Below are 24,513 nucleotides of genomic sequence, written 5' to 3' on the forward strand. Positions count from 1 at the left end.
AAAACTCCCTTTTAACAGGAAGAAACCTCCGGCAGAACCAGGCTCAGGGAGGGGCGGCCATCTGCTGCGACCGGTTGGGGTGAGAGAAGGAAGACAGGATAAAGACATGCTGTGGAAGAGAGACAGAGATTAATAACAGATACGATTCAATACAGAGAGGTCTGTTAATACATAGTGAGTGAGAAAGGTGACTGGAAAGGAAAAACTCAATGCATCATGGGAATCCCCCGGCAGCCTACATCTATTGCAGCATAACTAAGGGAGGATTCAGGGTCACCTGGTCCAGCCCTAACTATATGCTTTAGCAAAAAGGAAAGTTTTAAGCCTAATCTTAAAAGTAGAGATAGTGTCTGTCTCCTGAATCCAAACTGGAAGCTGGTTCCACAGAAGAGGGGCCTGAAAACTGAAGGCTCTCCCTCCCATTCTACTTTTAAATACTCTAGGAACAACAAGTAGGCCTGCAGAGCGGGAGCGAAGTGCTCTAATAGGGTGATATGGTACTACAAGGTCATTAAGATAAGATGGGGCCTGATTATTTAAGACCTTGTATGTGAGGAGCAGGATTTTGAATTCAATTCTGGATTTAACAGGAAGCCAATGAAGGGAAGCCAAAACAGGAGAAATATGCTCTCTCCTTCTAGTCCCTGTCAGTACTCTTGCTGCAGCATTTTGGATTAACTGAAGGCTTTTCAGTGAGTTTTTTGGACATCCTGATAATAATGAATTGCAGTAGTCTAGCCTGGAAGTAATAAATGCATGAACTAGTTTTTCAGCGTCACTCTGAGACAGGATATTTCTAATTTTAGAGATGTTGCGCAAATGGAAGAACGCAGTCTTACATATTTGTTTAATATGTGCGTTGAAGGACATATCCTGGTCAAAAATGACTCCAAGGTTCCTCACAGTGTTACTGGAGGCCAAGGTAATGCCATCCAGAGTAAGAATCTGGTTAGATACCATATTTCTAAGCTTTTCAGCGCCGAGTACAATGACCTCAGTTTTATCTGAGTTAAGAAGCAGAAAGTTAGTGGCCATCCAAGTCTTTATGTCTTTAAGACATTCCTCAGTTTAACTAATTGGTGTGTGTTATCTGGCTTCATGGACAGATAGAGCTGGGTGTCATCTGCATAGCAGTGAAAATGTATGCTATGTCTTCTAATGATGCTGCCTAGGGGAAGCATGTATAATGTAAACAGAATTGGTCCTAGCACCGAACCCTGTGGAACTCCATAATTAACCTCAGTGTGTGAAGAGGACTCTCCATTTACATGCACAAATTGGAGTCTATTAGATAGATATGATACAAACCACTGCAGTGCAATACCTGTAATACCTACAGCATGTTCTAATCGCTCTAATAGAATATTATGGTCAACAGTATCGAATGCTGCACTAAGGTCAAGAAGGACAAGCACAGAGATGAGTCCACTGTCAGAGGCCATAAGAAGATCATTTGTAACCTTCAATAAAGCTGTTTCTGTGCTGTGATGAACTCTGAAACCTGACTGAAACTCTTCAAATAAACCATTCCTCTGCAGATGATCTGTTAGCTGTTTGACAACTACTCTTTCAAGGATTTTTGATATGAAAGGAAGGTTGGAGATTGGCCTATAATTAGCTAAGACTGCTGGGTCTAGAGATGGCTTTTTGAGTAAAGGTTTAACTGCAGCCACCTTGAAGGCCTGTGGTACATAGCCGATTATTAGAGATAGGTTGATCATATATAAGATCGAAGAATTAATCAATGGCAGGACTTCTTTGAGCAGTTTTGAGCAGTCTTTCAGCACATATGAGCTGAAAGAAAAAGAGCGTGAATGAGTGAGTTGAATACAATAATGTCAACCATTGATTGCAAACACTCTGAAGGGTTTCCATTGTATAAGAAGCTTTAATGTAAGGCTGGGCGATATGGCCTAAAATTCATATCGCGATGTAATTTGAAGCACGTGCGGTAATGATATATATCACGATATATTCTTTTCTTCTGTATAACGTATTTTCCACACTATAAGGCGCACTTAAAACCCTTTAATTTTCTCAAAAATCAAGAGTGTGCCTTATGTATGAATTCTGGTTGTGCTTACTGACCTCGAACCGATTTCTGCTAAAAAATCTGTTAAAAAAATGTTTTAGTACAACTTTGGTAAGCTGCACTGCTTGATGGATTGTCAGAGCATTACGGCTGCCGTAGTGAGGAGCTTCGCGGACTAATCTGGGTCCTAAACTCCATCCACTTCAGGTCCCAAAGTCAAACGAATACTGAGAGTTAAAAACTATCTAAATTCTTTCATCTTTAATTAAATCATCAGCGTTGCTGCTTTACCAGGTGTAACAAATACATTTAACATTCATGCATCCATGAAAACAGAATTTATTACATTTAACGGAGTTAGAAGTTAACAGGAAGTTAGCTCGCTAGCTTCATTGATGCTGCTTGCCGAACAAGGCGCATGAAAGGTTTGAAAATCATCTGTTGGATCTCTTCTTAGGGTACAGTAGATCCAAGGACTTTAAGATCTTTTGGTCATGTTCAAGAGTTATGGGAAGGTGGAGCATGAGATGTAGTGTCAGCAATGACACAGGCGCTGTAGTGGTCATTAAGATTATAGGAGAGTTGAGCTGAAAAGCAAAGCTTTAAACTATATGTAGTCATGAGCTATGGTTAGTGGCCAAAACAATGATAACCAGGATCTCAAATTTCCTCTTTAAGACATCTGGGCTAAGCTTTAGAAATAGTGTGAAGAGTTCAGACACCAAGAGAGAGTAAAGTTGGTTCAGCCTGAACCAACTGAGATCTAATCTAATCACCTCCTGAGCACCTTCCTGTGAAGGTTTTCTGGGGATACCTAGCTGAGAGAAACTCTAAGGTAGACCCAGAACTCACCAAGGGGATTATTTATCTCATCTAGCCTGAGAGCATCTCAAGCATCCTCCAGGAGGGACTGAAAATCCCTGATGGGAAGAAGGATATCTGCAAACCTTTCTTAGCCTGCAATTTCATACCCGACTTTGCATAAACTGAAGAAGAAAAAAAAAAAAACAGATATAATTCATCTTTTCTTGATCAAAATGTAAGTTGAAGCACCACAAGTCTGTAGGCCAACCAGCTCGAATGAATCACACACACTTGATAATAGGGATGCTGTGCTTTTCTGAGGGACGGACTTAACTGATCTAGCTCCCACGTTTTCTTTTCATGCCCATATTATACATCAGATTGCACCTTTATGTCATTCTTTCCTTAAAAATATGAAAGTGCAAGGATTTTCTATTCATTAAAGCTTCAGAATGTATGGAAATTTTCCTCAGTGTTAGAACCTTTGGCTTATCAAAAATGGCATGTATGAGTTTTAAGCTTGTAGACTAGATGTTTGAAGGTAAACCAGATGCATCTGAGATGTTAGGATGTCTACATTTGTTTTTATTATCAATCCTGTTTTCTCCAAGCTGTTGAAGAGCATCACTGTCTATTGAGAAAATTAATGACTCATTAAATCTTTAAACAAGGTTACCTGAAAAAGCTGAACTCACTTTGCATATTTCTAATTTCTCTATGTGCTTTTCATGTGGTGGTTCAAACAACTGATTTTCTTCCATAATAACTACAATGTAATTCTATAAAAAGATTTCAAAAGGGATGATAATCTGTTTCCACTCCAGGTCTTGTTGTACAAGATTAACTGTGTTTAATAATGAACTCAGAACAGCACTTAGAGCATTGATTCGCACTGGTTCTGAGAATGAGTGAGAAATCCACTTCGAGGGAATTAAGAGAAAAGCAGCACAACTTTAGAGCTTTAGTGTACGTGTGTGTGGCCTTCTGCTAAAACAGAGCAGATGTTCTGACAAACAGCAGCATCAGCAAAAAGTTTGCACCTACCCATGCGTGCAGCATCTCTCCTTATTGCCTCGTAGTCGTGCCAGTCGAGCCGCCGCACACCGTCAAGTCCCACCTGAGTGACCTTACGCAGCTGGTTCAACCACTGCAGTGGAACAGAAAACATAAAAGCCTTTAAGACTTGCGTCACAACTTTTCAGCTAAACTAACCATGTGGATGTCACGTTTTTATCACATACAAATGGCTCCAATGATGGATCTTTCCTCAAAATCATTACACAAGTGTTCCAAATGAACGTCATTCAAGAAAGCTTGCTGAAGCATATTATTGTTGTCATTATGTTGATATGTTTCCATAGAAAGCCGAGTGCTTTCTTGAATACAGACGCAGTGCAACTGATATTAGAGGAAGAGTGGAAAGGATGTTCACTGTGTTGGATGTTAAACAGTAATATTGGGATCAAAAACTGCTTAAATACAATATATGGTTAATTCACGCTGTTGTCTTTCCTTCTTAAAGCGTGCTGCTGACAGCTGGGGCTTTATAAAAAGAGGAGGGGGTAGGGTGTGCTTTTATTTGTATAACACAGAAAATGACATTCAGTTTTCCTGTCATCACACACACACACACACACACACACGCACACACACTCTTATCACCATAAGCCATTATTTTCTACACAGAATTAAAATGCAAAAAAACAGCCATTTACAAAATTCTTCCCGCTTTAGAAATGACTTCTCAGTGTCTCGAGACATTACAGGATCACAGCACAATGGTTAATCAATTAGCTCCGTGGGAGGAGGCAATTAGCGAATTGTTGTTAATACAAATGATAAGTCTGACTGCATGGAGTATTATTAACCAGGCTGTTAGCTGATACCACAGCAGAGTCAGACAAACAACGATGATGAATGTACAGCTGTTCTTTTATTTCCCCTTTGCTCTGCTGCTCAGTGTTGACACAGTCAGCCAATCAGCCAATATCCTCTGTATTTCAGTAAGTACACTTTAATAATTTATCCCAAAAATGTAATATAGTATGCAATTTTACAACATAATTTTCAAACAAAGTATATAATCACAGTGGATGGACCAATTTAGACAAAAGCCCAGATGATTACAAAGGTCATGACTAAATATGACTCTCTGACCCCAAATACATGTTTGATCATCCTTAATGCCAGAGTCAGATTGTTAGGAAAAAAAAAATTACAGTTACCAAAATCATTATGATTCATGCTCTTGGCGCTGGGAACCTGATTAGGAGTTGAACTTGGCCGGCTGTGAGACAGGGGAAAAATCAGGTCTACTAATTGAAAGGCCAGTGGTTTGAGTCCTGGCTTCTACAGCTTACTTATCAAAGTGTCCTTGGGCGAGGTACTGAAAGCTAAAGACTGCCCTTAATACAATATTGTATGAATTGAGTGTATGAATTTCCATCTAAATATGCACATTGAGTTGTCGATTAGACTAGAAAAGCACTACATAAAAGCTTATTTATCATTTACTGTCACTGAAGTTCTCCAACTTGTGGTGATGACAGGTGAAAAAACCTCAGGGAAGGTTTTCAAGTTAACTGTTTTCAGCTGTTCTCTTTCCTCGGGCATCAATTAGGGCTGTTTTCTCAAAGCCGGTCGCATGAGTCATTCACCCACAAGGTGTCCGTTGGCGGCTGAATTGGACGCATAAGGTTATGGCATTAGGCTGCGTTCACACTGCAGGCGAAAGCGCATCAAATCCGATTTTTTTGACCCTATGCGACCCATATCCGATCATGGTATGACAGTGTGAACGGCACAAATCTGATATTTTCAAATCCGATCTGGGTCACTTTCGTATGCGGTACTGAATCCGATACATATCCGATGTTTTAGAAAGCGACTGCTGTTTGATGGTCATGTCGCACTAAATCCGTCTTTTACATCACTGACACAAGACAGACGCCAATTATCAGCGTCGGAGAAGACATCGCGAACGCTTCCTGGCCATCCGGTGTAGATGTCAGTGAAACTGTTGGGAAGACAACGTGAACATTTTATTTGTACTGTATAATCTGCAGATTCTGACAGAAATCTGCAACTATCCTTTGAAGCAGCGCTCCTCTAAAACAGCAATAAGGATCATTATTAGGTTATTTACATTATTATGTAAATAACAAAATAACTTAAAGCAAAAATTGGGAAACTTAAAGCCCGAAGTCTTTATATTAAGGCCATCAGTCAAACAATACTGTTTGCTCTGGGTCTAAACAGAGCGCGTTGTGTGTGCCGTCTTCTTTTGCGCATGCGGGCCGCTTTGAGCGGAATCACCCAAAATGTGATGTCCACATTTTGGGTGAATTGAGCATTAAGACCTGCAGTGTGAACGTAGCCTTAGTGAGAGGTGTCTGTCTCTTCCAACGCGTCATTTTATCAAAGATTATACACTGATGACGAGAGACTAATCTCAACTTTTTCTCAAGAAATTAAAGGAATTATGAGTGGGAGTGAAAATACTGTTAACATAAGACATTCTGTGAAATACACAAGAAGGTCTCATACATTAGATCAACGAGACTAAATATCGACCACAAGATTACCAATTCCTTTATTTGTGTACAGACTTGACAGTCAAACTCTTCAGTTCTAAAATTAAATGAGTGTAAAGCTTCAATTTAATGCAACAGCTCAGTCATTTCATGTGCTTTTACAATGATAATAAACTATGGTTTTTAGTGACACTGTTAGAGAGGCATTCATTTTTTATTAATACCTGTTTCCTTAGTCTTTTTTATTGAGGGTGTGGTTTGTAGCAATGTTATATCAGACTGCACATTATGAGATGTGACCAACCCATCTGCAATGCCTAATTAAGCATTCAGTGAATGTATAGCTGAGATTTAAGTGTGAATGCAAATAGAACTGCAAATTGCAGGCAAAGTGAAACATGCTGCTAAAGCCAGAATTCGGCCAACCAACAATAATACAGAAAAAGCTAAACACAAGCTAAAGAGAAACCTGCCAAACCAAAGAAAACTACTGGAGCTACTGTTAAACACTGCAGCTGTCCTTCAAGCATTATTTGAGGCAGAGTAAATATTTGAAGCATGATAGTTCCCAGTAAACTGTATTCTCTCTTAAAAACAATACTTGTGATGAAAATATAGGTGCTAATGCTAATGCTATGCTAATGATCTTAGCCATAGTTAAATCTGGCAAAGTCTGATTCACTGTTGAAAAACCAGCAACCTGATTTTTTGTGCAATGAGGTTGTTGAATTAAAGACACCATCGTCTCCTTCCAGCTGAAGTTAATGATGGAGCACATCACTAAATTAATTTATTTAGCATCGATTTGGAGCTGGCAGCTAAAACCTCGCATTAACTTTTCTAATTGTCTCAAACTCCATCCTCATTCCTATTTTTTGGTTCATATTTTCTCCCAGTGTGACGTGCCAGGACCTGACATGCAGTTAGAGTCCATCTGTGTGTTTCCCACTGAAAGGAAGCGACACTGCGCTGCCCCATTTCCTTTTGATTAAAATTTCAGCACACGTCGGCGTGATATTCCACTGGGGCTTTCTGCTCTAACAAGACCTTGAAAAACAAGACAAGGAGAATGAGAAACTTTTGTAATCTGAGTCTCTGCGAGAATCTTAGTGTGACTTTGCTTAGGTGTTATGCTGTTTCTCTCAGCCTCAGCCCAGGCACACCACATAAACAGATGCAAAATAAGAGACAAGATGTGGGTGAGAAGCTGATTGAGATAAACAAAAAGACAGAAAGGAATTTAAAAAAGAAAGAAAAAATCTATTTCTTCCCATATCTACCGCTTTCACACACCTGCACGTGCACTCCAGAAGCAGATGCAGAGGACCACGCAAAGAACAAACAGCCGAGGGAATTTAAATCCCAGAAAAGCTGTCGTAATCACTCAACAGAATAATGCAGGAAATGGAATTGGACACCACATTAACCCAGCTTTCTAGTGGAATATCCATTGCCTTCCCACAATAAAGGTGCACACATTTCAATTTATTTCATTTCAATTGAATATGGTTCAGCTGGAAATCACCATCATTCTGTATATGATGATGATGATGATGATGATGCGCCCACCCAGCTGCAAATACCAGACTGCAATGAGTACAGAATATTCTTGCATGAGCTGCTGGAGACAAGCCAGAAAATGAAAATAATGTACCTTTAGAAGTCAACTGCATTAAAATTAATTTCCCCTGATAGTTTGTGGGGATTTTTTTCCTCTGGCCTGTGGTTATACACGTGTAACCTGCTAATGACAAGGTCGCAATCATATTTTGCAACTGTCTATTATTAAATTTTGATTGGTTTTACTGTTGATTTCATCATGTTTTGATTGTTAAGTATGGTTTCCTGTTTAGCATTCATTTTCATCCTAGTATATTAAGCTTCAATTCTTGTTTTAATTTTTTAGTGTTAGAGTTTTGAATTATGTTTCATTGACTTTAATATCTTGTCTTGAGTTTATTTCTGTCAGTGTCTGTGACGTCTTCTTTTTCTTTGTTGTGCTTTTTTCTTTTTCATTTTTGCAGCTTTACTTTAAATACCATTTCTGTCATTCATCATGTCAGTTTTACTTCCTGTCTGTCCTTCTTTTCTTGATTGTTTTCACCTGTGTAATTACTTCCACCTGCATCTCATTTCTCGCCTGTTAGCCATCTTTAATTGGTTCTCATAGTGTTTGCAGTCTTCCCTTTGTCGCGATCCGTTAATATATCCTCATTTTAACTTTCTGTGTTAACCTAAATAAAGTCCTCTGTTTCTGCATCTTGCTTTTGGGCAACATGCATCGTGACAGCTTAGTCCACTCTTTTTTTTCTTCCTACCGTCTGCTGTATACCTGACAACCAAAGGGACCATGCAGGCACTGATCATTACAGGTCAGAGAAAAGGGGAACCATTACTGTTTAGATTCTCTTGCCATCATGACAGAATCTAAACAGTACCGGACAGTCCAAAGCCACCTAATAAATCTGAATTTTCTGAGTTGGTGTTTCGAGAAAGTCAGTCAAGGGTCCCAATTTGCTTGAGCCAGAGGGTACCGTTTTGCTTTCATGGATCCTTCTATCTATGTCGGTAAGACTCGACTGCTGCTATCCCATTGAGTCTAGGGCATCCAATGTTATCTAAGCCTGAGTGCCGAGAGCCTCCGACTAAGCCGCCTTAAGATCTCCAACTTTAACATCATCGGCCTATCTGCTTTGTCATCAGCCAGCTGCCCAGAAGGTCTCTGCCACCTCCGCTGATGTATGCCAGCAGCATATATCCTGAGAAATTGCCCCCAGGTCGACCCTCTGCGCTGCCCTTCATATAGGTCGATCCCCTGCTCTTCCTGTCCCACTGGTTGACACCTTGAACTGCTTGTTTGCACTGTCCCGTGGCTGAGTCAACTTTCTGAACCTGCTACTTCAACTCTACTCCTTCCTGTTTTAGTTTTGATTACTGTTGGAGATTAAATTGTGTTATTTTTACATTCTAAGTTCTGTTGTTTAGGGTTTTTTTGTTAAGTTCACTCATGTTCTTGTATTTATTATGTTACACCCCAGCCCAGGGAAAACCGGTGTGCAACATAAGGAAAATAAAAATAAGGAGAAATGCCCCCACACCCCCTGCTCTCAAGGAAGACGAACCAACAAAAAACAGCTACCACGGATTTCACAACAGCCAGTCAGTTTATTAAGTCCCAAACGGTAGCAGGCGTCGGGTGAGCATGGCCAAAACAACAAACAAAAACTCTAGAAATGAAATGCAGCTGGCTTACCTTCACAGAAAACCCCAAAAGAAAATTACAGGTGTCTTACCTGCCTCTCTAACCAAAAACAGGAGAAAAGGTTCCCAAAGAAAAATGGCTTCTCACCCCTACAGCTACCGAGTAAAACAAAGAAAGTATCGACAACTATTTACATCTATATACAACAAACTATTTACAACACGGCAAAAGCTCCCAGAATACAAATTCACACGCAGCCACATGCACAGTTCGTTGGGAACAGGAAGTAGGCGGGGGGGGGGGCGTGCCGGTTGAAAAGGGTCCTCATTTATAGCCGGCCTCTCCCAGTCCTCCACCAATGGTCAGCCTCCACCTGGAACTCACATAGCAGCAATAACACAGGACACAAACTATGCCACCCTCTCAAAAAACACAGTATAAAAAAAAAATATCCATGACACTGAATCATAACAATTAGCTTTGTCTCTTTAGAGTCGTCTTGTTTCTTGTTGTTAAGCGTCCCTCTCTGTGTTAAATGTGTCCCTGTTGAATTACTTGCTGATTTATTTTGTAGCTCTCCATCCCCAGCGTTGTGCATTTAGTTTACTTATGTTCTACTTTTTCTTCATCCTTAATTAGTGTCACATGTATCTAGTTTTACCAGCATTTCCCTCATATCTGTGATTAGCCTTCAATATGTGTTAAAACCCTGATTTTGTCTGCTGGTTTTTGGATTTTATTGCCTTGGTTTTTGAACTCTTATTAAGGCTGATTTCAGAAAAATCAAAGTCTTTTTTTCATGCTACCAGCAAGATTCACATTTGGATGCTCTGTGCCAAACAATTAGCGCTGAAGGTTGTACAACAAATGCAACACGCTACAATTAAATATGTTGTATCATTCTACAATAGCAATGTACGTACATTAATCTTTACAATTAAAAGTCAATTAAAAACAAGTCACAATTTATAATTATATATAATAATTCTGATAGAATGGGGTTAAAATGCTTGATGTATCATGAATATTTTTATTGCCAATTACAAAATTAAATTCTTCTTCACCAAAACCAACCAGTTTCTGAGCTTTATTCATCCCAAGGCTCCTAAATTACATTTTTTTTTATCCTTATATTTATGACAACACAACGTCCAATCACAGTACACTGAAATCAGACATGTAGCTGTTTTCTAAAGATTCAAGTAAACCCAACCAGAACTCTCTTGTGTCTCACAGCACCTCACCTGCTGCTAAGTAACGAAACGCAACCCACAGGGATTTCTGACCTTTGCTTGCCCACGCCAACAGTTGAAAAAGATTCTGTTCAGTTGTATTTTTTTAAGCATCAAACGCATCAACTGTAGCCATCTCATACAAGCTGCTATAAGTAGCTCTGTTCAAAAAGAAAAACGGTAAACACAGCTGTCTTTATTCTTCTCCGAGTTTCCGCTGCCTCCCTGCTGTGTGTGCTGCTGCTACTGTTTCTGATGGCTATCATCACAGAGATGAGGTTTCACACTGGCACAAATACTTTTCTGCACTTTCTAACACATAATTATTCAAGGTGCAGTATAAAGTAGCGATCGACCACTGGATTAACCACAGCACTAACACGTAGCTAAGTAAGAAACAAACTGTTCTTTTTAGGCCAAAATTCACATTTTTGTTAAGAGAGGGGAAGAAAGTAAGCTATTTCACATACTGCACTGCTCTCTTCATCGTGTATCGTTTACATACAGCACTTCAAACAGTCCTGTATGCTTCCCAAACACAGTTAAGTCATTACCACACATGCAATGCAGCCTTGCACTTATTTAGACATTACCCAGTGGGGGTGCATGTCAGAACAGTTCAACTCAGTCAAACCAGAAAGGAAACTGGCTTTGACCTGCCAGCTCCTTAGCACAAAGTCAATTTGATGGATGCAGCAGAACAACTTTAGACAATGTCCCAACCTTTTCTCATCACTGGTTACTTTATTTAAGAAGAAAAAAAAAAAAGCTCTGGTTTGTTGTCATTTTACAGTTTCTGCCCGAGTCCAGGAGGACCTGAGCTTTATATTTCTCTGAGAACGTTCTAACTGCCTGTGTTAACTCCCGTGTCTTCCTCTATTTCTAGTGTGAGATCCTGTGGCTGAAACATGGATTATGGTGACCCTCTAATGTACTCCTAATGTATGGAAAAACAAGTCAGTGGCCTCTCCCTCAGGTAATCTCCTTTAGTACCGCACTCTCACTCACCAACTGGACTTTCCTTGTAGAATCTCCCTATTTGGACTCCTTATACTAATAGCTCTCTCCTCTCTTCCAGAGTCAGACCAGCTACCCAGTAGAGGTGGGAATCACCATACAACTCACGATACGATATTATCACAATACTTAACGCACGATACGATATTATTGGAATTTTTAAAAATATTTTGCGATATTCAGATTCTGTACATAAAGGTAAACTTTATCAATATTCATTTTATCTAATATCAAAGTCTCACACTCAGTCTTTCTCTCATTTCAGTTTGATTGTTGACAAACTGAACGGTTTGTATTACAGTCTAGTCCAACTTAACTGAATCAACCATCTGGTACAATTATAGCTATTCTGAACTATGCAGTTTATGAAAACTATGCAGCCCCTTCAGCAACTGAAGAATTTGAAAGTAAATTAAAATAAATATAATTTTACATTAAATAAAAAAGTTTTCAACTTGATTAAAATAAAACACGTTAAATTAAAATAAAACACGTTAAATTAAAATAAGTAAACTGTCATGTTTATTGCTGCCATAAAAAAAGTTAAACACATTTGGACAGTGAAGGAATGTCAGGATTCTTGCTCAGAAAAAGGATCAACATGCTCTGAAGTCAGAGCATGTCCAGTCCACGAAAAAAATTGTTTGTAACAAAATATCGATTTCTGCTGTCCCTGTATTGATACATTATTAGCAAACAAAATATCACCATACTACACAGTATCGATTTTTTCCCCCACCCCTACTACCCAGAGTGACCTCAGAATCCTCTCTATTAAACTGATAATCCAGTCTATTTGAGTCTCGTGTCTGAGTTCACCATTACAAATGGGCCGAAGTGTCCTATGACATAAATGTGGTGACTGAGTGGAAAATAAGAGACTGTAAAAGAATGACCAACATGACAGCTAACAGAAGCAAACTTCCACTCGAGGAGAGAGAGAAACTAAATTGAAACTGTCACTGTATGCATACATTTTAGATGTTTTTAATCAGGATTTATTTAAACTAACCATCACACCTACAACACAAGACTCCAGTCAAGCTGATCTTACTTTCTTGACAGCTTTCTGGTGAGAGAGCCAATATTACATTATAATGTAAACAAAAAGAAAATCAAAATCGGTACAAGGTTTTGATTTAATGTCCATTTCTGCCAAGAAACGGTGCTGACATTAATTTTACCCTCTTCTCTGCAGTCATACGACATAACAGCCCAGAATATGCATTGATATAGAAACTGGCATACTGAAAGTAATACAAACAATACCAGTGAGATTTATTCAGATGAGACCTACCACGGTGCTCTTGAGGAAGACAGCATTCAGAGCAACAACCATTACAGCTGATAAAAAAATAATAAAATGAACCTTGACATTGAAATCTCTTGCGCCAGACCTTTTGATTCGCAAAGTTTTTCACTGTGTTTTAATAGAAAGTTTAGAAAGTACACGCGACCTCACATCAGACCATCAGTGGCATTTTGTTCCGTCACGTATTTCTCTGGAGAAATGTTTCGGCCCTGTGCCACACAACTTCACCAGAAGAATATAAAACATGCTTAGGTGAGTCTTTGCAGAACATGTGACATCTTGACAGTGACGGTCCACATGCTTAGAATTAGTCTCGCTTTGTGGAGTTTGCATGTTCTCTGTGTCTGCGTGGGTTCTCTGCTTTCCTGACACAGTCCAAAGACATACGCAGGGCTGCGTTTATTAGTGATTCTAAACACACCATAGGTTTGAACACAAACACAGGTTCACTGTCTGTGTCTATGTGTTAGCTAACCTCCCCACCCCAACAACTGGGTTATGCTCCTACCCTTAAGAGTAATAAATTTTAAAAAATACAGTATCACCATCACTATCTTAAAACCACTGTTATTTCTAATGGCTTTTTAAGAGCTTGGCAGTTAGACCTTGCTAAGAATTGGCAATATCTCCCTGAACTCCAGATAAATAATTTCCAACAGATTATATCGAACAGGTTTTCAGAACAAACAACACATTTTGAAATTGTAGCTGCAGCTGGCATATTTTATTACCGATTTAAGTTCATTTCAGTTCCCTAATAGGGCTCTAGACTAACTTTTTGACACGGCTGCAGGCGCACCAGCACAAAAGTTAGACGCACCCAAACTTTCAACCGCATTGCTTAACACCGCAGTTTTACATGTGCACTTTTTGGGGGGGGGGGGTGAAATTGCTGTCCATACAGACAGTGATTAACTAACAATCTTGTGCTTGTGCTTAAAGTGCTTTGGCAATATTGTAGACAATGTTAAACGTAATCATCATCTCAGCCTCCTCTGACGACCTGTTTGCTGCTGCCTGCCGCTGAAAGGCAGTGGAGAGAGGGGACACTTGGGCGGTGCATTTATCACGACATATAATGTGTTTTCTGGATACACTGTCCTTTTTAAGCGTTCAAAGATTGATGGCTCCGTGTCAGAGCACTGGCTATGAATTTCGGACGGATTAGGCCTTAACGAAAAACGTATCAATTGTTCTTTTCTTCTTTTCTCATTACCCACAGCTACATCCACTTATGTCGGGCCTAGGCTGCTCACTAGGGCTGGGTGTCATCACTGATTTCTATAATCCATTCGATTCTGATTCACAAGGTCCCAATTTGATTCAATTGTGCCTCAGACAGTCAGAAATATTATAATTCTGATCATTTATCAGTACTGACACTTGTGAGACTTCATCAGAATTGTGAACATCACAGCAGATGCTTTGTGTCAAAGTAACTGAGAATAAAACACAGAAAAACATGAAGGAGATTTTCCTGGCCTGGCTTTTTATATAACAGATAACCTTCAAAATATTCTGCAATTTTGCATAATTGTAAAAAGTTTTCTTCAGTATTGAACAGCAGAAATTAGGCTTTCTTGTCCGAGGTCATTTAAGAGAAAAAGAGAAAAAAAACGACAGTGGCAGACAGTGCTGTAAACAACGGTAGACTGGTGGGTTATAAGCGAATGAATAATGCAGAAAACAGATTTGAGATGCGTAGTTTGCTGCTTCTTTTGCTGGTGGTTCAGTGAATTTTGGTTGGAGAAAGACAAAACCTGCAGCGCAGAATCTAACGCAAAAAAGACGCGAACCTGGTGCATCAGAATCAGTGAGCTGTCAGCTTTCAGCCCCGACAGCGTGTCCGTCTACGTGCCGTTGAGTGAGAAAGCTGATTCCGATGCATCAGGTCCACGCTCTGTGTTTACGTCTTTGTGTGGAATCCATTTATCTGCTCTCATTTGCTGTTTGGTGGTCGTTGAAATTGTTTTATGAGCTTTAACCTGAGATTCTGGCAAAATACATTTATATTTAAGTCGATTCAGGATTTAATGAATCGATATCGCTTTATTCAAGCTACTCACCGCTCTCTATCCGCCTGCACTTTCAAAACATACAGATGCACTACATGAATATCTGGACCACAACCAATCAGAGAGGTCCCGCCCCTGATTATCTCTGATTGGTTTACACCACAATAGGGGCATAACGTGTGTCTGTTGTTGACCACACGGAGACTTTCAGAGTTGCAGAGACTTTTTTTTCGTTACTCGAACAGCTGGTGACACTGGTGCGACCTAAGATTTTTTTTTTGTCGCACCATTGAAAAATTTGGTCACACTCTAGAGCCCTGCCTAATGTGATTGAAAACTACTTCTCTGGCTGTTAACCGTGTCTCTCATGTTTCCAAGTTTGCTTTAAATAGAAATCTGTGCTGAAAATAAATGGATCTAAAGTTGGATGTCCAGGGCAGAAGTTCACCATCATCACTGCTGCTGGCCAGTGTTGTAGGATGTAACTAATCAATGTGTTAGTCAGACAGACACACTACATCACTACAGAGATCTGTGTAAGAACATAAAGAACATGTCTACTGAAACCGAATCAGCAGGTAAGATTTTTGGTATTGGAAGCTGTGAGCTTGGTTAAATATTGGAAGGTCGGCCTGAGCGGGAATAAATAAATAAAAGTGTTGAGATGCAAACTCAAAACTAATCCATATAATCTGATGATGATTTTACTTTGATTTGATTTAAGTTATATATTTGTCAACAATGATCAGCACACAGAACATGAAGACTTAAGCCACATATACAGTGACTGTACCAGAAGTTAACAGATGATAGGCATTCAGTCTAGAGAAACATAGTCTGGTTTGCTGGACGTAAGTTTTCTAAAGCCCATGTATAGGAATTTATTTTATTTATGTATTAATCACATTATTTTATTGTATGATGCCTTGGTGCTACTGGATTTCAACATGTTTCACGCTCATACGTTAAGACAAATGGTGGGGGGCTAGTAAGGAAGTTGGGGGAAGCAGACCACTCCCCAGGAAGAGTATTTTGTCTCTTTGAGGACTCTGGGAGGTAGCAAGGGAGTGTGAACCTTAAGGTTGTTTTGATTAATGAACGTTAATCAAAACACGCTCGTCTGCAGGCTTTATTTAATGGAAAACTTTCACAACACCCAACAGCCACTTATTTTACTTTATTTACTCTTAAATATTGACAGTCTGGTTCCCACAGTGGATGCATTTGTCCTGAACAAGCATTCTGAAATATATTTCATACTTCATGATAGCATTCGTTAGTTTTGGAAATATACATTGTGCTTTATTGTTTAAATTAGTTAGAAAGGCAAACATACATATAATACATCTCAGTTGTAAGAGACAACATAACGACTTCCTGCTACTATGTTTAGGAGAAACCAGTATCAAAAAGTATAGCTTTAAAGGTCTTCCTGCAGCTGGTTATTTTGTTATCATATAAAACAAGAACATAAACAAGCCGTCCCTGAGCGAGACCGCAATCTCACCTTCCTACCTCTGGCTAGACACTGGAGAGCCCTGTGATCAAACCCAGCTGCACAAAAAGCACAGGAAGGAGGCAAGTCAATATACAACTCCAAGCGGATATGTCTAGCCCCGCTAAACATAGAAATGGAAGAGAAGTGAGTTTTTGTCTGACTTCACCATCAGAGACACTTAACTCTGTGACTGTGTGTTTGAATGACTCAGAACCAGCTTCCTCCATCTTTGTTCTCTGTCACAAATGCATACAGTTTAGAGGAATATTAAGAAATTATGAACTTGAATAATGTTTACCCACAAACATGGGAAAAATACTTTGTAAGCAGCAAATATTAGGTGCAAGATGAATGTTTTGATGCTATAGTTGCTATCTATCCAAAAGAATATAACCGACTTCCTCCCAGAGGGAAATTTATCTTGTTACCATTTTCAGTTTTTTATGCAAAAGTTAAAAGAAAGAAAGAAAGAAAGAAAAAGACGAGTCAGAAAGACTAGTACAATCGTGTGTGAACTGGGGCTAAACCTTTGAGTTCGGGGAAAAATGGCCTCTTCCAATGTCACAAACTTCAGGCTATATTCAGGCTTTCAGGTATTTTCATGTCCCTCTAGTAATAAAGATTATAAATATCAAAAGTGGTTCCTAGTTTTATTATACGTTTATGCTTCCTTTTTCACAAGATGGCTCAAGATTACCATCAGTACCAGAGGCTCTTGGACTTGCTCAAAAAATGTTCTTCCTCCAACTTGAAAACAGCTCAGAAAGTGGTAGAAAATCAGCAAACAAAGAGTCAGCGGGAAAAATGAAAGCATAAACGCTATCGGACTGCTTTTGTCTGGCATTAAGAAAAATACAGTATTACCAGCTGAGCAGTGCATCTGATAAAAAAAAAAAACAGTGCTGGCAATTCAATGTGCGAGGTCAATACTCCCCTCATGTGATACAATTACCTGCGTTTCCTGTTTTGCTTTACCCTCTTCTTCTCCTCCATCATATTTAGACACTTGACAGACAAGTTGATCTGAGCTAGAGGGTCAAAATCCCTTTTTCCGTCTTCTAAGAAAGCGCAACTTCTCTGTTCACTTAAAAATCCATTTCCATCTTACAATCGTACAACTGTACAATCAGAAGTACCAAAAGTAATTAATGGGTTGTGATTCTGTGTATAAAGTATCTTTGTGCTTGTTTTTCTTTGTCAGCTGTGTTAGCTGACAAAGAAAAAACTCACAGCCTTTAAACAACACTTTTAGCAACACTTCAGGTATCCACTGAGTAATACTGTTATGTTACTTGAGTCATGAGAGCCGTTGTTGCAAAATCGTACTCTGCTATTTCAGATAAGTTGCAAAAGATCTAGACTATGCTTCTGGCTGATTAACCTCATTGTGACTCACATACAAATCCCTCTAGGCTTCTGCCCTCTGTCTCATCTGAGCTACACATGAGCTTGAGGCAGAGGACCTCCCGACGGCGGTCCCTGCAGCGAGGCACTCCAAACTCCCCTTGCAGGAGAGCTCAGCAAGGCCACTGCACAGTCCATTATCTCCCAAAAGGAGTCATTATCCAAAGTCCTGCTGAGATGGAGAGAGCAGGCAGAGGACCACAGAAAGGCCAGGACTCATGGAGTTCTCTGCTTCCTGTGGTTTCAAACTTTCTGCTCAGATATTGATGGATTACGACACAAACACTGGTCTTACAAAAAAATTTTGGACCGCCTGCTGTGCCCACCAAGCAACATGAAGACCAAATAAAGTCTCGTGCTCCTTTCTTTGGTCAAATCAGAGAGAAAACAAAGATGAAGATATGTGGAATGTAGACAAAGGTTTGTTGTTTTTCCCAAAAGTAACATGGAAAAGTTGGCAGGGATTTACTTTACTCATTCAAGAAGTGCTTCAGTCGGTGGCTTCGTTAGCAAAGAACAGTTCTTTTTCTCATTATCAGAGCCTGATCTCACAAATGTTATTGTGGCTAAATGGGCACACTGTAGGCTGTAAGAAAGCCTTCAAACAACAGACTCATTGTAGAATTACATTTCCAATCACCACAGGGGTCTTCCTGTATTGTCTACTACTTATTTCAGTGTGTAGAGTTTGTATCGGCTCATGTTTCATATTACAATGCAACAAAGAACAGAAAAAGGACACACTAGGAGATTCAAACTAAGATACAACATCAGCTGGATATTTGTACACAGAAAAAGAACTTCCATAGCCCTCATTAAGAAACAGTTTAAAACTGTCCTGATATCACCAAAGAGCTGAATGCAGTGTTTTCCCCACACAGCTTAAAGGATGTTAATGTAAGCTGCTGGCAGATCCAGCTGGTAAACATTTCGGATATCTGATTTTAAACTGCTCTTAATACTACTGAGCAAGTTAATATATTTTATGCATACACTACTGCTAAAAGGTATTTGCTTGTTCCAGTGCTTGCTTCCATTCTGCTGAAAGCAGATGGAACTCTGGGCCAAATCAACGCTGCAGGTTTTTTTGGCTCTTTGACTTCAGAATCAGCAAAAATCTAAACAAACCGAGGTGCATTACAGCAGCTGCCATCCACTGAACTAAGCTAGACAAGTCACTCTAACTGTGAGCTTCTATTGTATTAATGGGACTTCAGTGTGATCAGTCTGGTGCTTTGCAGTCTTGTCATTTTTTCTTAGCCGTTTGGCCCTTTCAGGGCTGCAGGGTAGCTGGAGCTGAAACCAAGGCCAACACATAGAGACATACAGTCATTCACACTCACATTTATACCTACAACCAATTTAAAACCATAAGTTAACCTATGAACCTGGAGTCTGTTCACCTACAAAGTAAAAGTGGTGCCTTACTACTAGAACCAAAAAGGTTCTAGTAGTCTGATTGGGACCCACACCCAGTTTCACACCTTGGCTCAGGTGATTAGAGGATCATCAGGGGGGTCCTTTTGTCCCTCTGTGGGGGGAAACTCCCACTAGGTTTATATCTGGGACTCCCCACCATTTGACCTTAGAACTGAAGAAGCTTCTTGGATGAGAGGTGAAACGTCTTCAAGCAGCTTAAAGAAGTCCAGACGCTTTTCTTTGCAAGCTCCTTTGACTACAATGACCTGGATGACTGAGAACCTTCACAGACAACCAAAAAGGTGCCACTATTACTCTGAAGGTAAATGTTCTCTTCCTAGTTTGTATCACACTTTCACCAAGTTTCACCAAGTTCAATGCAAACCACAGGTGACTTTGACAATCTGCTAGCGACAACTTCACAACAACATTTTTGGTCTAGCACCCTTTTTGTAACCAGTCCCACCCAGGGACAGCCACCAATCACTCAACAAGGATTAGACACATTTTTCCCTAACAACCAGAGATTGCCAGCAGGGCCTGTGTAACTGAGGCCTAACATGAGACATAACTAGAGAGAACCCACAAAGGCACAGAAACAATATAAAAGCTGTACACAAGGCATCCACTAGCCCGCTCTGGATTCAAACCCTCGATCTTGGTGTAGTGGGATGGCAAGGCTAACCACTACTTTAAAAAAAACAGTGGTTAAAAGTAATTCAATGAGTAATCAATTCAGTTTTATATATGTAAATCCAAATCACAATAAACATCATCTCCGGGTGATATAAGGTACAAAAAATAAAAGATAATTTAATGTAGTTTGTTATTTTTAACAGGATGAACTAAACTGTATTTATTTCCAATGGTTTCGGTTATTTCAAAACCTGTTAGTTTTTCAAAAAGTACAAGACAAATACCACAAAAATACACCCTGCATAATATGCTGGAAATGCTGGGATTGCAGCCTTCACTGGTAGTTGTTTAAATTCACATCAGCTGTTCATATAAGCTCCTTATTAAAATGTCTGAGGGAGACGAAAGCAGCAAAGAAGCAGTACTTAATGGTCACCGCACAGGATTTCTGGTGCTGCAAGCTCAAAGAGCAGCTTCCTGTCACATCTATAGCCAGAGGCAAAGCTGGCAGAAAGGCCCCAATATCAGCCCCCGAGCACAGACCAGCGCTAAGCTTCAGAAGCACACTAAAATGGAGAGCAGGTTTACCTCCAGGTAAGAAAACAAATGAATGTTCAACAACAACTGAAGAATTTCCACTATACTAAAGCTTCAATAATCACTGAGGTGAGTCTAACTCCGTTCTCACTACAAACTGGAATCTGTGATGTCTCATTCAAGCAATAATTCAGCAATAAATAAGGAATGACAGATGCATCAACTTTCCTGAAATATGCGAAGTGTTACACTGATAAAGAAAGAAAATTTTCATGGATGCATAGCACATCTGCAGTGATGACTGAGCTCAGGTTCAGTTAAAATGCCACAATAAACTGAACCTCTTTGTCTTTGGTTACGAAGCTCAACGTTAGATGACCATCAGCTGCAGTTGCAACCCTGCAGTCCCCCATTCCACACCATCCTAAATATCACCCTGTCAGCAGAACTCGGACTACAGATGAGTAACGTTGCTTCGCGTGTTGCCTTTCAGCTTTGCTGCCGCTAACTAAAGAATCGACTTAGGCTGATTTGCAGGGCCACAGTCACACTGGGTTCTCTTTTTTTGAGCAGAGAACACAGAGACAGGTTGTTCCTTCCTTCACTACAGCGATCAATGCTCGGTATGGTTAAGAGGAGCAAATCAATTGGTTTAATAGAAAGAGCTGTCACCGTGCTGCTGAAAGGCATTTAGCCACACTGGTGAGTACAGTTATCTCAAGGCCATTTTGTTTTTAAATCAAACAGTGGATTTTTTGTTTCTTTTCAGAATAAAATGTTTTCAGTATAGTAATAAAATGAAAATTCAACACTACGCAACAAAGCATAGACAAAATGCTGAAGTGCGGAATAACAGGCGCAGCCAAAGCTTTCAGTCGCGTTAAGTGATTAGTCTCATTCAGCGCTCGGTGAAAGTAGGGCTGACGGTTCAAACACAGCATTCGTTCACACTGCATTCATATTGCATTTAAACATATTGCTTACATCCCAGTTTGGAAAAGTTTGCCTCATTCTCCTTGAAAACCACTCAGGTTCTCATGTATCAGTTTAGGTCACTGGTCAAGCAGGTGACCACATGTTACATGGCTGAAATGTAGCAGCCCTTTGCTACATGCCCTCTCCCGCTCTCTCTTCTCCTCTTTCCTGCCCACTCTTCACTACTAAACTAGTAAATAAGAACAGGCTACATATTACTGCATTGACAACCAAATCTATAGGGAATAAAAATCAACATATCGCAAAAAAAATGTTTTCAGAGTCAGTGTTGAGAATTTTTAGGTTAAGTCACATAAGTGTGCCTCAGCTTCCCCAAGTGTCTTTCAGTGAGAGAGCCCAAGGTTGTCCATTTTTTACCTTACATTTTTACTTTCAGTTGTTATTGACAAAATTCTGGGATATTTTTAAGCGAATAACAAGCTAGTGGTTAAGAACTGACTAAGAGATAAAAATAAGGGAAGAAGAACCAATTTTATCACACAGTAAGCATGTCAGTAATTTTCTGTTCGGTGTAAATCAAATGTAAGACATGCTCCTTAAGTGGAAATCCTTAACCTTGGTGGTGCAAAGCTGTGGAAAGACTGTTGGCTTTAATTGTACCAGTTTGAGATATTATAGCTGTGACTGAATGAGTCCTGGGTCCTGGTAGTGGTTTGAGAATTCCCAAATGATGTTTTGTTACTCTTTATGGTTTTATGACTGAGGGTCAAGCAGAAATGCAAAGGTCAAAGGCTAATCGCAGTAACGTGGATATGAAAAAGTGCAAATGAGGACATAGCACCAGAAAAGCCTTCTATGTCCGGCTCCCTGGGTAAATCCATCTAAAAAAAACAAAACAATAAATGTAAATGTTGTTCATTTATATCCTGTTATAGCTAATACAGCAGTGGGACAGATTGGTTATGAATGAGAATGTGACTCACTCTTTTTGTATTGAATACACTCTGATCTCATTCTGATGGTTTAAGCGATGTGTAGTCTACAAGTGAAGCAGACAGAAACCAACAAGGGGAAGAAAATATCAGCTACAAACGTCTCTAACAAGACTTATGTGGGAAAAGCCTGAATGGGATTAGAGTATTGATTTTTATCTACTTCAGTGAAGCCATAACAGCCCACAGGGAGCACTCAGACGCCGAGCACAGACACACATATTGTTCCTTCCTTTAGCCCTTATTTGTTTTTTGTTCCATTTGTCTTTAGCTATTAAAAGTTTACAAGAAGCAAACAGAAGACAAGATGAATGTCTGCAGCCGGTTTCCAACAGTGTAAAGGAGTTTGTGTGCCATTAGAGGTTAAAATAAGATAAATGTTAGGCTTGGATGATGATGTGCTGGCAGCCTAACCCGTTTGTCTCCCTCCTTTTCGCTCAGTCCATGCCTTTCAGTACACATGATACAGAAATAATGGCACTTTATGTCAAGTGGGAGTAAACTGGCTTCCTAATTCACAACAGCGAGCATGTTCGATGACTCAGATTTTTCTGAGCTCCAATACATCAAATGCATAAAAAGAAAAACAATAAGACAGCTCACATTAACTAAAATCCCTGATGAAGGGAATTAAATGCAAAATTAACACTTTATGCGCATCTCTGCGTATTCAGAGTGTTGTTTAACATTCACACTACCAAATCTATAACTGCACGAGCCTCTTAAGTTTCCTGATGTTGTAAATTCATCTAAGTGGCAAATGACAAGCTTTTCCATCTCTTTCAATCCCACATGACATGAACACAGCACAAGTGAGTGAATCAGAAAGCATTATTGTTCTGATGTTGATGTTCTCGCAGCATGATATGAAATGAAATTTGTTTTGGATCAAGAAAACTTACTTCAGCTTTTTTACAGAGGAAATACATTTTGCCAAAAACCACCACAAAGAGATTCATATATCTAAATTACATAAAAATTGCAAATCAATATTTTATTTCTATAGCACATTTTAAAGGACAGTGTCCATCAAAGTGCTTCACACAAGGCAGCAAAGCAGATTAAAACAAAGGCAACAAAACAAGTTAAAAACAATTATAGTTACAGTTACAGTTACATAGCACAACTGCAGACCAGGTGGAAGTCCAAACTAATTTGCGTCAAAAACTAGCTGGAACAGGTGAGTTTTTAAGCATGATTTAAACGACTGAATGGACTCTGATATGCGGACATCGATAGGAAGATTATTCCAGAGTTTGGGTGCGGCAATTGCAAAAGCTTGGTCCCCTCTAGTCTTTCGTCGGGGCCTTTGTTGCACTAAGAGCAGTAGGTTAGAGGATCTGAGTGCTCTCTTGGGGCTATACATGTCGAGAAGGTCTGTTGGGTAACCGGGCGCCAGTTAAGAGGCGTGCTGCGGCATTTTGAACTAATTGCAAATGCTGGAGGAGAGAGAATTGCAATAGTCCAGTCTCGAAGTAATGAAGGCATGGATTTTCAAGGTCTTTATGTGGAATATAGGGCTTTGACGTAGCTGGTTTTTACCACACTCTATTAATGCACAAATATTCCCCATTAACTTGTTGCTTACATAGTTACATATTACATTTTCCTTAGATGAATATATTTTATAAGTCAGGAATTCCCTTAAATTAAATTTATTCCCTTAAATTACAACGCTGTGATTGCAGCCATTCCCCAACTCTCTGTGAATGGTACTCATGGCCATTGATCAGTGGTCTTTGATCAGTGGTCATGAGAATTTGCATAATTAAGATTAACCCTTTAAAGCCGGTCAGAGTGGGCACGCTCCGTTTTGCGTAACTATTTTTAAATCCCGGTAGATCTGCAACCACATAAGCTAGCGCAATAACTTTTTTTGCATATGAAACCAGAGGAGTTGTACTTACATCTTATGCCACCAGCTTGCCCTCAGTCACGGTTTCC

The 24,513-nt window shown here is 39.6% G+C and overlaps 1 protein-coding gene across 3 annotated transcripts in view; it reads right to left on the reverse strand.

Moving 5' to 3' along the window:
• Positions 1-24,513, reverse strand: part of LOC146510471 (polypeptide N-acetylgalactosaminyltransferase 10-like) — a 344,244-nt gene that overhangs the window by 313,987 nt on the left and 5,744 nt on the right. For 2 of the 3 annotated variants that reach the window (XM_085175786.1, XM_085175785.1), the window contains exon 2: positions 3,881-3,983. In XM_085175786.1, the coding sequence (XP_085031912.1) occupies positions 3,881-3,983 (103 nt within the window). Of the gene's footprint in view, positions 1-3,880; positions 3,984-9,662; positions 12,244-24,513 lie in introns of those variants that run through there. The other variant, XM_085175787.1, reaches the window with a different exon arrangement.

This window comes from Neolamprologus multifasciatus, chromosome 10 (genome assembly GCF_963576455.1).
Source record: "Neolamprologus multifasciatus chromosome 10, fNeoMul1.2, whole genome shotgun sequence".
Classification (NCBI taxonomy): Eukaryota; Metazoa; Chordata; class Actinopteri; order Cichliformes; family Cichlidae; genus Neolamprologus; species Neolamprologus multifasciatus.